The sequence below is a fragment of the Apaloderma vittatum genome, unplaced genomic scaffold, assembly GCF_000703405.1.
Source record: "Apaloderma vittatum isolate BGI_N311 unplaced genomic scaffold, ASM70340v1 scaffold25553, whole genome shotgun sequence".
NCBI lineage: Eukaryota > Metazoa > Chordata > Aves > Trogoniformes > Trogonidae > Apaloderma > Apaloderma vittatum.
In genome coordinates this window covers 28,071-41,364 of record NW_009709067.1, presented here as the reverse complement: position 1 = coordinate 41,364, position 13,294 = coordinate 28,071, and the positions used below count along the sequence as shown (strand labels likewise).

The 13,294-nt window shown below is 49.1% G+C and overlaps 1 protein-coding gene across 1 annotated transcript in view; it reads left to right on the top strand.

Moving 5' to 3' along the window:
* FBXL18 (F-box and leucine-rich repeat protein 18) overlaps nt 1-10,089 on the top strand; it is a 17,772-nt gene extending 7,683 nt beyond the window's left edge. The window contains exon 4 of the mRNA XM_009866797.1: nt 9,619-10,089. Coding sequence (XP_009865099.1) covers nt 9,619-9,775 — 157 coding nt within the window. The 3' untranslated portion in view covers nt 9,776-10,089. The remainder of the gene's footprint in view (nt 1-9,618) is intronic.
* Nucleotides 10,090-13,294: the final 3,205 nt, after the last annotated feature.

Sequence of the window (13,294 nt, the reverse complement as noted above, 5' to 3'; positions counted from 1 at the left end):
TGGAATCGGGAGAGCCCATTGGGCAGCGAGTTTGAAGTTGTGTATCCTTGTGCCAGAGTGAAATAAGGTGATTTATCCTTTTTTTTTTCTTTTTTTTTTTTTGTCTGTTCATTTGGCATGTGGGCAGATGCTGCCTGTGCGGGGAAGCCATGGCGAGGGGTTGGGAATGAGGAGGCGAGAGGAGGAAAGGCAAGACTGAGAGCCTTTCTTTGTTTTCTCCCTTTCCTGAGCTGGGGAATTTGATCCATATCCCTGGGTTCTCATTAAGGGTTAGAGTTCCTCTCTTAGGGCTACAGAGATGGTCTTTTTTAGCCCGAGCAATGGCTGCTTAGGAACAGGGAGATGGGGCCAATTCTCCTGATACTTCTAAAAAGAAAAGAAATGTAAGTGGGATCTGGAAAGGCCCGGGGCTGGCCATGCCCCAGCGGTTTGCTGCGGGTGGGAGGGCTGGGAGGGCTCGGATCCGCGCTCGGGCGCTGCGCGGGCTGTTTTCAGCCGTGGGTGCACGGGAGGGCTCAAATCCCAGGAGCGGCTGGGACCAACTTGAGGAGAACAGCCCGGTTTCGGCCACGGAGTTGTGCGGACAGATGGGGTGTGTGCGGGGTGTGGTGATGGGGTATTAAATCTCCCGCAGCACACCGATGGCTCCAAGCCTGAACGGATTCTCAAGCTCTTCCCCTCGGCTGTAAAACAGGGAGAGTGTTCTGTATTTCTGTTCTTCTGGCCCGGAGAGAGAGTCGTTCTCGTGTCTGTTAGTCTCGTGAGAGCTCTAAACCAGGCTCTGTGGTGCCCAGTTTTCTTGTGGGCAGTTTTCTGGTTGAAGTCCGTTGCTATTTGGGACAGATTATGTATTTGTCATTAAAAGCCTTCGATTCAGTTCTGCCTCTTTTGCCATGAGACACAGTAGGCAGCACAGTGCTCATCTGGAGCCCTCATCAGCAAACAAGAGGCTTGCAAGGGCAAGGTCTCCTCTGAGTGTTACAGAAGACTGTTTCCCTCCGGGCAGATAAATCATTGCAGTGTTTTTCTCTTATTCTTTTTTCTTTCTTTTGTGTGAATTGGAGGAGTGATCTCCTTTATGGTTCAGGGAGATACTCTGTGCACATAACAAAGTCCTAGTGGTTAGTGGGAGATGTGGCTTGAATGATCCGTATCCACTTCCCTCATCTTCCTTAGATTTCACATGTGACAGAGGTCTTGTCTCGGTTTCTCTGTAAAATGACGCGTTTTTTTCCTATCACATGGTGCTCAGCTGCTGCCACACTTCAGATGGCAGGAATCTAACGAACACAATGTTTTCCCTTTTGTGCTCGGACCCTAATTTTGCCAAAGTGCTCAACTCCAAGCGCGTGTTGTTTTTGTTTAAAGAACTCTTCCGTTAAGACCACTCCAGTGGTAATTCCAGAAACACTAAAATACCACAATTCGTGGACCCACGGTTGCGGGTTCAAGCGTGACCTCAGGCCTGTTGCTGCGCAAAGAGGCTCCTTTGCAGAAAAGGGAGATTTTTGGGGCTGGGTTGCTGTGCTAGGATTCTTTCTAGAGGTTTGCAAGAGCTGTTTGTCCAAAGCCCCTGTCCCCTCACCGTGGGTGCTTCCAGCAGCTCTTTCCCCGAGGGTTTCCACACTGTTCTTTTGTGAAATAGTCAGTAGATGGAGCTGTGACCTATGGAAGGTGTCTCCCTGCTTACTGATGTGTTGCATGCTAAATAATCGTCTTTATATGCCTGTTTTTCTCTGCCCCAGAAATCTTGCGGGCAAGGAATTTGGATGACTTCAGGACTGCACAGCTACATGGTGCGGTTAGTGGGCACTTCGCAAACGTGCAGGAGAACTTGCTTTGCTGGTGAAGCTTACCAGCAAAAACCAGGCTGGAAGAGAGGATGGGAAATGCTTTGGCAAATATCCCCTTGGCCTCAAGGACAGATTTTGTTTTCCAGCGAGTTCCTTTAGAATTTCGTCGGGTTTAGCCTAAGTGTTTAGCTAGCTCCTGTCATTGTAACGGTTTCAAGGACTCTGCAACACCAGACAATACGAGCCTGTGAAAAGTCCTTGAGAAAAACACCTTGAAAAAGATCAAGAAAGCAAACAATAAAATAAAAACAACTCAAAGCAAAACAGAAACTCTCTGAGAGTGCGGCCTCATTAGGGATTCTTCATGCACGAAGGAGAAAGTGTCAAGGCGTAGCAGTGGGTTGTGATTTATCGAAACACAATCTGAGTCGAGCCATGGTAGAGAGCGTGGTCAGGAAGCGAAAGGTTGTGGCGCAGCTGATGAGCGCTTTGGGAAGGTGGGTGGGTAACTGGGCTCAGCTCCTCGTGTCTCCCAAAAGCACCGTTTTACTCTCCTGGGGTCTGAGAGCCGTTGGGAGACGGTGCCGTGGGCTGAGGCTGCCTGTGGTCCTCCTGCAGCATCGCCCAAGAGCTCTGGGGTCTAAGGGGGGTTGGCAGTCCCAGCTCAGGGTTAGCCAGTGCTGGAAAGAGCAGAGGTTTTTTACTGTTTTAGCACAGCCTGCCTGTTCTGGGGATCCAAGAAATAGAGAAAGAGAAACATTAACTTAACCTTCCTTGTGCCTGCGTCAGGTATGAACACCACTTAGTTTGAAGTGACTTTCACAATAGGACTCCTGCCACTTTCCAGGAATAGCTATTTCGGTTTGAATTTGATCTCACTGTTTAAGCTTCTGTAACTTTCTTTAAGTTTTCCCCAGCTTATTATTGTCCTTTTTTAACATGAAACTCTTGGCTGGATCTTACCTTTCCTTAAACTGCTGATTCCGGTGCCCCGGTGAGGCTGTGTGAGCCCTGATGCCCGCTGAAGCGATGAAGCACCCTCCTGGGGTTCAGTTGCAGTAATAGGGCTTCCAGGTGTGAGCACGGGGGTGAAACTGAGTATTTGGAAAGTGCTGAGTGAGCCAGTCGCTCTCCTGGCAGTTAACACAGGACTGAACTATCACAAATGAATTTTTGCTCACCTTAGAGCTGAGCATTCCACCTCTGCCCCTCTCCTTGTTGCTATTGCTCTGGATATCCCTGCAGTATTCCTTTTGCCTGGATTCTCACTCTGGGTTCAGCCTCAGAAAAGCCCTTCTGGATAATCCTTTTTACTGTTTGATTGGCTGGGAGGGGGCTGTTAGGGCCGTAAGCGAGTGCAAGATCATCTTGGAATTCAGCGGAGTCCTCCAGCATCCCGTCTGCGCTGCCCACCCGACTGCTGCGATGTACTGACGCCGTGAAAAAAAAGCTGGTATTATCACCTAGGGCTTATGTGAGATCTTTTTCAAGCTGTTTTTGCATCCCTTTGCCACCTTGTCTTCCTCCTGACCTTGAAAAAGTCCCCCTCGGTACGCTGCTGGCTTTCCTGCCGGACCGGGCCCGGTAGCTGCCAGTCCCCCTCCGCTAGCCTGAGCATGTTGTGGGCTCCGGCCCTGCGACTGGTCGCAGAAGACTCACTGTATCGCGGGGCTGGTGTAGTGAATCATGAGCATCCTGTTCCAGCTTTCATTGTCTGCTTCATTTCCTGCTCCTGGAAACCCCTGAATCATTCTGTCACAGGCTGAATAACAAACTGCATCCTTGTCAGCTTGCGTTACCCAAGAATTCCTCGGCGGGCTTGGCGAAGGCTTACCCTGCGTGAGGTGTGCCCTGGGCACCTTCGCTTCGACCAGGGATGTCATTTATGGGTGGGTTCGAATACTTTTACAAGCCAGCACAGCTTGTGGGACCATCCCCAATTTGGCATTATTACTTTATCTTCTACTAGGGGTACTAACATACCCCTTTCTTATCCTGTGGTTGACCCAGATGGCTCGCTCTAGCTGCTGGCTCGTGTTTTGAAGGGAATTCAATCCTGAAGGCTTCCGTAGTGGGTAGATTGGGTTGTGCATGAAATAGGTTTCAAGGACTGTCCTCCTCTCGCTCTCTCTCGGCTGAGAAATAATATTGGAATAGTAGTGTCGTGCTCTCTCTTCGTGAGGGTGTAAAAGGCTGAACGAAAGCATTAACTGCAGCTTTAAAGCATTTCCATAGTAAAATAAATCTAATTGAGCAGTTATTGCAGTAGCTTTTTAATTTGTGGAAGAGATTAGGAAATAACTTTCAGCTTGCTCTGGCAGAACACTCCCCCAGGACATGTCCTGGGCGCTCTGGCATCGCTCTTTGGGTTCTTATTCCCTCCCCCTCTAATTGTCCGGACCCATTTGACTGATGCCGAGTTCAGCTGGCGAAATAACCTCAGCATCGCAGTCTGCGAGTGTGTTTGATCTAAACCACAGTTCACAGGAGAAGCGGTGCCTGACAGAGAGAGACCACAGTAGAGAGATGGGATTTTCGCCTCTGCTCGGGATGAGGCTGGTGTGTATCGCTCCTTCGCTGGGACTCGATGCAGGGACAGAGGATGCTGCACTGAAGATCACGGGAGAGTTGGAAATGGCGGGAGCAAGTGACTTCCAGAGTCCTATCTGCACCCCTTCGTCTCGGGTTGGAGGCTGTGGGGATGGGGCTTCAGGTGAGGGAGGATGGTTGGTCTCGGGAGAACGTTACTTTGTCCGCACAGACCCGAGGGGATGGAAGACACCCTTAAAGGAAAACACTTAACGGGGGAAATATCTCCTTGTGTGGAGTGAGGAGCAACCTGAGGAATCCCAATGGCTTTCTCTGGGAACCTTTTAAGTCTGTTTCTGAGGTTGGAACATGAAGTCTGCTCCGCGCTGGTGTCGTGGCAGGGCTGTGAGTGAACTGAGGAATGGGTCTGCTCTAGAGTCAGCGTATGGAGGCTTTGGACTCTTCTTGAGAGGCTTCCGGAGGATGAGGAGGGGCCAAGGGTGCTCCCTGCTTACGGAGGAACAGGCCTGGGGGAATCCCACCCGCAGTTTCGTTGGCATGCTTGGAAGATGCTCTGGAGAAGCTTCGTTTGACGCTGTTGCCAACCACTGCAAGCAAGGAGAGTTTTTGCAGACGCCTGGTACTGAGTTCAGGGCATGGCCAGCGGAACAAATCCGAAGTGTATGTCTGGCCTTCCCTGAAAAGATGAGAAAAGCATGCGTGTGTGTGTTGGGTCATGCCGCTTGTCAGCTGCTCCAGCTTGTCCTGGCACTTCCTCCGTTCCGCCGTGCCGCGCTTCGGGAATGGGAGTTTCCAACCCTGCTGAGGTGCGCTGGCTGAGGCTTTCAAGACAGATGCCACATTTGAACTTTGAGATGTGAGCAAGCCTTCCAGTGAAAACAGACTTTAGGCTGTGCCCGACGGAAGATTAACAGGATTTTTTGTGCATATGAGTGAAAGAGCTGAGTGCCTGGCAAAAAGCGAGTTGGTCTGAATTCTCTTCTCGCGGGAAACTTGTGCCTCTCCAGCAGCAGCTCACAAGCCTGTGGGAAAAGTCTGAACGGATGGAGGGGGAGACGGTGTGTGGCTGAAGCAGGGATTGGTTTGCAATTCCCCCAAACCAAGCTTCTCCTGCTTTCTTTTCTTTACTTCTCTAGATCCCCTTTTGCTACAAGCTCCTCTCACTTTGCAGAGTTCCAAAACTCTGGCATTGATCTACTCCCGATGCACCGTATTGCCTTGGTTTATCTGGTGTGTGCTGCTTTTGTTGCCAGCCTTTAATTACAGCCCCTTGTGCGCCCTTATTCCCGCCTGCCAGCGTTTGCAAAGTGGGATGTGCTGAAACGTCTAAATTTGGCCCAGGGCTTTTCTTAGGTTTCTCTGGAAATCTCAAGGGGAAATACATTCCTGAGGCCCAAATACTGCTTTATCTTTTCCTTACAGGTAAGGGAAGGTAGGTCTGAGCAGCACCTGACTCAGTGGAGCTGTTGTCCTCTAGGGTCTGTGGTGCAGAGAGTTGCAGGGGGGCATAATCCGTCACTGCAGGCTGGATGGTGAGATTCTCTGATGGTTTTGAGCTGCTGGTGGGGTTCTGTGGTGGCTTTGGGCTGCTGGTGAGATTCTCCGGTGGCTTTCGGCTGCCCTTCAGCTCTATCAGCAGGTGGAGTCCTGGGGCCTCCCTGGCCTCCCTGGAGAGGTATGTCTGAAAACACACACTGCGAGTGTTTGCCAGGAGATAACTGCATTCCAGGGAGGGACTCTTTTGTCTTGCTAAAATCGAGGAAATCTGATCAAAGTGCAACCTTGCTTTAGACTTTTTCCTTTTTCTTTTTGACTTTGTCCCTGACCTACATATTGGATCCTGCCACGCTGGTTGGAAGTAATTGAGACCCTAGTGTTAGGCTATTTACCAAGCTGTTCACTTGAAAATAACCTTTCTGTGTCCAGTCCACACCTGTTTGGGGATAATTTTGGAGGCAAATAACAAACTGCTATTAACCCTTTCAGCCTCAGAGCAACCTGCTCAAGATCTAACTGTGGAGGTGGGTTAGAACTTCACTGATGCCGGAGAGAATTTGTGACGCGGGGAGCGCTTCGCTGGTCTTTTCCCAGCTCCGTGGATGATTCCAGCCAGCAGCTGAGGCCAGGCCTGCGACGTGTCCACATCCACATGAGGACACTTCAGAGACCTTGTAAAAGTTCCCGCTGGGCAGTTGTTGGTTTGGTGTTGAGTCTGCTGGACCAGAGGCTGAGCTGGAAAATGTGTGCGTGGGGTAATTTTCTTTGTTATCCCAGTGGTTGTTTCAGATTAAAGGCTCTGTTTTGAAGGGGCTGCTAGTCAGTTGCCTAGAAAACTTGCTTTCATTTAATTTAATCATGATGACTTTAGTCTGGAGGTTTTTGTAGGAGAGAGCAAGCAAGCATATCCTTGGCTTCTCTCCCTTGGAAGCTAAGCAGGGTTTCATGTCTGAAACTGCAGCTCTTCTGTCTCCCCAGGTCGACATCCTTCTCTGTCCTTCGGGTTTTTAATTTTACAAGCCGTGTGCTTGCAAAGGTGGATTCAGTTTGAAGTCCATCCAGGTGTGGAATGAGGAAAGAACCGTCAAGAAGATTACAGGAGCTATTCTGCAACTCATTAACTCAATCTCTTCCCCTCCTTGTTATCTCCTCCCCATGCCCGGGGCCTCTCGAACTAGTGCTCTAAGTGCTTCTCACTTAATCTAGCCCACCTGGACAGGTGGATGAAGAAAGGAATTGCCTTCCGGGGAAGGACTAAAGGAGCAAAGATTGCAGAGGGAGCCTGCTTTTGGGAACTGCTAATCCCAGTTTAACATTATGACAGCTGCTCGTTAAAATCAGGGTGTTTTTTAACAGGCAGTTAAAGGAGAGGCTTTGCACGCACGTTTAGCTGAGAATAATAGCGAGCCATGTGCATTTGATTTTTTATTTTGATTTTTTTTTTTCCTTAAATCACACAAATTGTACATGGAAAGAATTCTCCGGCGTCAACTTGCTGGGGTATGGAATTTACAAGGTTTGCAGTAACATACAGTTTCCTGTTGAGGGGGGGAGAAAATTACAAAGCTTTCTTACCTTTTTTTTTTTTTTTGAGTTCAAGTTCGAACCTCTCCTATAAATGCAGCCTCTTTGGAAGGTATATACTTATTGTGATGGGATTTTTCAGTTCTCTCGGTGGCAGCTTGTCGTGTAAACTTGTCTAGGTTCTCGGTTTTGTAGTTTATAAGCAGCCTTTACATGTAGCTATAATTTTGTGTATGGTGAGAAGGCAGCATGCTGATCTAATTTGGGAGAGTCTATATACAAAGAAAGAAGCAAGAGGTTTCTTTGCCTTGGGGAGATGGCTGTTCCTTCCTAGCTGAACTTCAGTAAACTTGGTCTATTAACACGATTTTCTCTGCAGGACTGTGGTGTTGGATAAGAAACATGAAGAGCTGAGGCAGAGGAGGGACTATCAAAGAGACATTTGCTGTATTTTATGTCATTTCACCGCAGATTTTACCAACTGCCTCCCAGATCAGGGGGTTATTTGTTGCTTGGTTTCTTGTAGGCAATGCTGTGGAAGTAACAAACTCCAAGCCCCAGGATCCACTCAAGGAGCTGTGTCCTCTGCCAGCCCTCAGGCGTGAGGCAGGAAGGGCCGGTCAGTGATGCAGAAAGATATGAAATTGCCCCGGGTAGTTTTGTTGCTGGAAATCCTTGCTCCTGCAGCTACTTAGGTTCAGGCAAATTAATTTAACCCACCAGGACTGAGCAGCTAGCCTTGCAGTGGGAGTTTCTCTGCTACTTTTTTGGCAGCTCTGATCCAAATCATCTCTGGATGGGAACGTCCTTTCTGTCTCGTGGGAAATGCCGGTCATTCATGGCTTTTTTCTCAGCTGGCTGTGTTGCCACCTGAGATTTTCATGTATGTTTCCAACAGCCAAATTTGCAGCCATTCCCTCTCCGTTTGACAGAAATCTGGCCATTTCAGAGCTAGATATGAGCTGGGAATCACCCAGACATGCATCTTTAAAGGAGAAGGTTGTTGAGCATTGAACTCCTCTTTCTACCCAACACAACTTGATTCAGCCTCGAGGGATGGACGCTGCTGGTTTGACTCTGATAATGAACTGGACCTTGTCACGTGGTTTGGAGAAGGCATCTCAGTGGCATGGGGCTAATAGTCACAAGTCTTTTAAGATGATGGATGTAACTTTTAAGCTTTAGCATCACATCCCTTTACCACCCAGATTGAAAAGACTGAGATGTTACACTGAGTAATACTGTTTTTCTTCCTCCACATCCTCTTATCAGGTTGTAGAATACTTGCTGATGGGAACTTGGGCCATTTTTTAATTATTTTTTTAAAAAAATAATGTATGATTCTTTTTACATTGTATAAATGGCTTTAACTTCTGCTGTTCTCTGCTTTGTGATTATAACCGTGCTGCTCCTCTCTGCTCTTGCGGTATCAGGCCCCGTGCTGGAAGGCAGACCCGATGGTGTGATGTTGGCAAGCTGAGCTGGGAGGGCAGGAGGAGAATGCAGATTTCTCTGAAAGGGCGACTAAAAGACTGAGGCTGTAGGTTCAGGAAACCAGAACCCAAACTTCAAGTGGCAAAGGGGGATGCTCACACGTGTTTTTTTTCTGTTAGGGCAAATTCCTGTTGTGCCAAGACAGATTTTCTGTAACTTGGATTAAAAACAAGTGTGTGTGTGTGTGTGTGCACGCTTACATGCTTATCTGCAGATCGGAGCTTTCTAAACCTGCCTGTGCTCTAATTGCTGAACGCAGACTCCGCAGGCAGAACAATCCAGCCTGAAGTGATAATCCCAGGCTCAGCCCCGCGGGAGCGCCTGGCACTGCTCTGGCCTCATTTTCTTAATGGCTCTGCAACTTGCCGCTGGTTCGTAGGTGGTTTAAACTGTTGTCTCTGAGCACCTTGCCGAGCTTGGGCAGAGCTCTTAGGCTCGCTGATCCTCTAACAAAACCCATAGGTTGTAATTTATTTACTAACTTTTTTAAAACTTCTTCCTCTGGCCCTGTGTTAGGCCAAGCTTGGGCTTGTGTCAGCTCAAGAGACTCGCTGAAAAAGAGGTGCAAGCCCAGCCTGTGCTCCCTGCTGACATAGAGAGAGGAAAGTTGGAGACCTCGAGACTTCCAGTTGCCCCTCCTGCCTCCTCTGAACAACCCTTCCTTGCCCTCGCCGCTGCAGAATCTCCACCCGTGCAACCCCCTTCCCTTGTGCTAGAGAATTTCTTGTTTTCCTCAGCTCATAACCTGTGTCTGATTTAGTTTCCAGGCCGACCGCCCAGCGCTCAACGTCGTCATTTTCCCTCTGCTTCATGAGGACTTGACGGAGGTCATCAGAGACGTCCCCATGCGGCACTTGGATGAAATTACCTTGTTTAAAAGCAGAGTGGCTGAGGAACCTCCCAACTTGTGGTGGTGACTGTCACGGCATGGGAAGGACACTCAGCGTGAACATGTGAAATAGCTTCTTGTTGGCCTGGATTCCCCACCTTCAGCTCCTGGCTGCCTCACTGGATGCTATACAATCATTTTAAATAGATGCAATTGCAAAATAATAATAATAATAATAAAAAGCTGGTCCTTTGCGGTGGGGAATCATCTCTTGGATATTGCTTGCAACTGAAAATCCTGTCTCAAAGCCTTCTGGAATCTGATGAGTATATTTCTTTGCGGTTAATAGGAATTGTTTTGTTATTTTACTGAAGTTAAAGGTAAGAGAAACTGACTTAACGATGCTCTTTTCTCTGTGTCGCCTGGTGTATTTCCTAAGGGCCCCTGTGTACTGCGGCAGTGTGCTTTGTGGTAGTGGTGGAAATCGTTCTTTGCTTCGGTCTGTTTTTGGCAAAGTAGAAAGCCTAAGTCAGCTAAGAGGCACAAAAATGTGTTGCTCAATTGAAGTGCATCACATCTTTTCTATGTTAAAATAGGCATTTGTAGTCACACACATGCAATCACAGACGTTTGAAGGGGTTTTTGATTGAGAAATACTTTTTTTTTTTATTATTATTTTACAATATTGAATAACAAATTAAGGTCATTAGAGCCCCAACCATGGTGTGTTCTTGCTGATGCTGTTTCCATCGGTGTGGTGAAAGAAATTCTCGGCTCTTTTGGAAATCCTTGTCCTAGGGTAGATGGTGCCTGCAGTGACCAAGTTGAGGCTCAGATCTGATTTAAATGCAGTCTGTCGTGCAGTGTAGATGGGAATGTAGCGTTCCAGTTCTGTCCTTAGATCCCATGCCTTGAGCTCACACTAATTTTAGAGATGTTATGAAGTATTTTCACAGTGTGATTTCAGTCAGCTTCTCTCCTCCACAAAACTTCCTCAGGCATCAGTAGTGGTCTGGATCACTTTCATATTGCCTTATTTACTGAGAGCACTTTTGAAAGCATCAGACAGCTGCACCAAAAGCCAAGTTAGGAATTCCTGGAGCTACGTTTCTGGACAGCAGTCGGATTTCCCTTCTGCTGGAGTGTTCTGTGCTAGCGTGCTGGGTCTGTCTTCTGCAAAACAGCGATCGACCAGCGCTGCCTCACTTTTCTCCACTTAAACGCTCCCTGACGCCTCGAGCAGTGTTTTTCTGGGGAGGCCCAGCGTTGTCCAAAGATGATATCCCCGTCTCCTGGTTCCCATTTTCTCCATAAGATGCCATCTCCCTAAGATGCGGTGTTGTGCCGTCGCTGGTTCATGGGAAGCCTGGTCTGGTGGGATAGATTTGAGAGCAAAATGCACAGCTTTGGAGGATTTTCCCTCCTTGCTTTCCCATCAGGCGGGTGTGAGCCTGCCGGGAAATCCATCTTGCTGGTGTAAATCTTGAGCCAGGCTGTGGTGACCCTTGTGCTTCGGTAGGATACGGCGTTAACGAGCAGGTTAATGTTGGCCCAAGTCTGTGAGTTGCTAAAACTAACCCCTGCGCGCCTTTGCTGTCTGCCTGGAGTTTCTCTGCCTTCCCCGCTCAGGACGGGATGCCGGCAGCGGCTCTGGGGAATGAGGGGGTGAGGCCAGCTTGTGCTCCTCCAGCAAAGGCCGCAGCTGAGCTGCGATCGCTCCTGAAGCATCCGACACTAGGTCCGATCGTGCGCGGGGGAGCGGGAGCGGCTGGTGCCCTGTTCTTGGCATCCTGCCACTGTTTTCTCTCCCGCTCTCCCGACGAGGTCGTTCTTTCTCCCTCCTGTCATATTACTCGCCTGTTTGAATCCCTCTCTCCCTCTCCCAACAGCTTTCTTCTCTCCTTCTCTCTCGCTTCAGCAAATCGGATGTACTTTTGGCAGAAACATGAGCCGCTACTCTTTCCAGTTCAGGCCACCTCAGCCCTGCCTAGTTTCTCTTTCCTAGAATAAATAGCGAGAGCTGGGCAGCGAGTGTTCACAAAGCTGCTTTCTCCTTGTGCCCCTGGCCTTGCAGCAGGGTAGTGGAGGGAAGGCTGAGGGTCTGGAGCCAGCTCTGTGGTGCCTGAAGGGACCTGCTTTGTCCTGGGGAGGAATCCTGACGTTTGGTAATGTTCTGCAGGAGTGACGCCGTTCCCACCCTCAGCAGGGATTTCCCCTCCCGACATCTGCACTGTGGCACCGGCAAGCTTGGCAGAACCGCGAGCTCGATGGTTCCTGTGCTGGAAAAACCTGGATTTGGGGCTAGCGGTTTGCAGAAAACACCTGTTGCATAATGACAGTGTTAACCCTTCGGTCTTGGGGCTTAGAGTAACCCGGTGAAACGTGCTGTACCTGCAAAGTGATTCCCACCTGCCTCGTGCCTTGCTGGAGCAGGGCAGGCGATCAGGCATGGTTTATAACGCCGTTATTCTCTTGCCTGGAGTCTGATGTTTAGACATCTGTATCCACACACGCGGGTCAGGAGTCCCGGTGCAAACGCTACCCGTTGTAATCGGGGCTAGGAAAGGTCGCCCTCAGGTAATAAAGGTAGCGCCGCAAATAGTAATAAAGAGCTAAAAACTCCTTCCACCCCCGACTCCCCAACTCTGGGCTCGAGATCTCTACTACAAATCCTCTTATGGCGAGTTAGAATTTCCGCTGCTTCTGCACTCCAGGCAGGATTCACCAGATGTTAATAATGTGCTTATTTTCTCTAAGTGCTATTTTGGCATCGGTGTTAATTACAATTTATATTCTGCAACATTTACACTGGGAAAAGAACCCACCCTAATAGTCCCCAATTGGCAGAGCCGGGCTATTAAACATAGCACCATATGTTCTGAGCAGAGCAATATATGGGTCTCAGAGCTCGCTCGGTGCTGAAACTCCAGCGTGCGGTGTTAGAGGAGGAGAAGAGAATGGAGAGATGGGCGTTTTGTTCCTAGCTTTTATTTAATATGAAATTCCCCCTCCTTTCCTCTGGTGTCCATTCCCGTCTCTCCAGAAATCTCCCTCCCGCTGGCTGTGAGCATCTAATGAGGTGATCTCTGAGCCTGCTGATGCCACTGGCCGTCGTCTAAAATAAATGAATTCAATTACAGAAGGTGCCCTTCTCGCAGGGAGCGCCGGATTCCCGGACCCTGCTGGCGTGTTTCTTGCCGCGCTCCAAATCTGCTCTTTGGGGACCGCGGAAGAAATCTTTCGCTTTGACCACCGGCGAGGTGTCGGCGTTTTCTTTGGGAGAAAGATATTCTGGGACAAGTGCCATTAGCGCGTTGAATCAGAAGTTGGTTGCTGCTCTGCTGATGGCCAAAGTATTGTTGAGCGACGTGGCTTTTCTGCAGGCTGGGAGGGTCTAGAGCTGGAGAGTGGCGGTGGCTTTGATGTGAGGAATTGGGTGGGACTGTCACTGGTGTTTTGGCCTTGGAAAGACTTAGAAGGGCTGTAGGTTAAAGGATTGGTCCCACAGCCAGTCTGCAAATTGATCTCTTTAGAAAAGGGCAGCGTAGCCCCTGCTCGGTTGGGAAAGGGCCTTTCAGGAGAGCTTGGGCTGCAGTCGCTCGTCTGT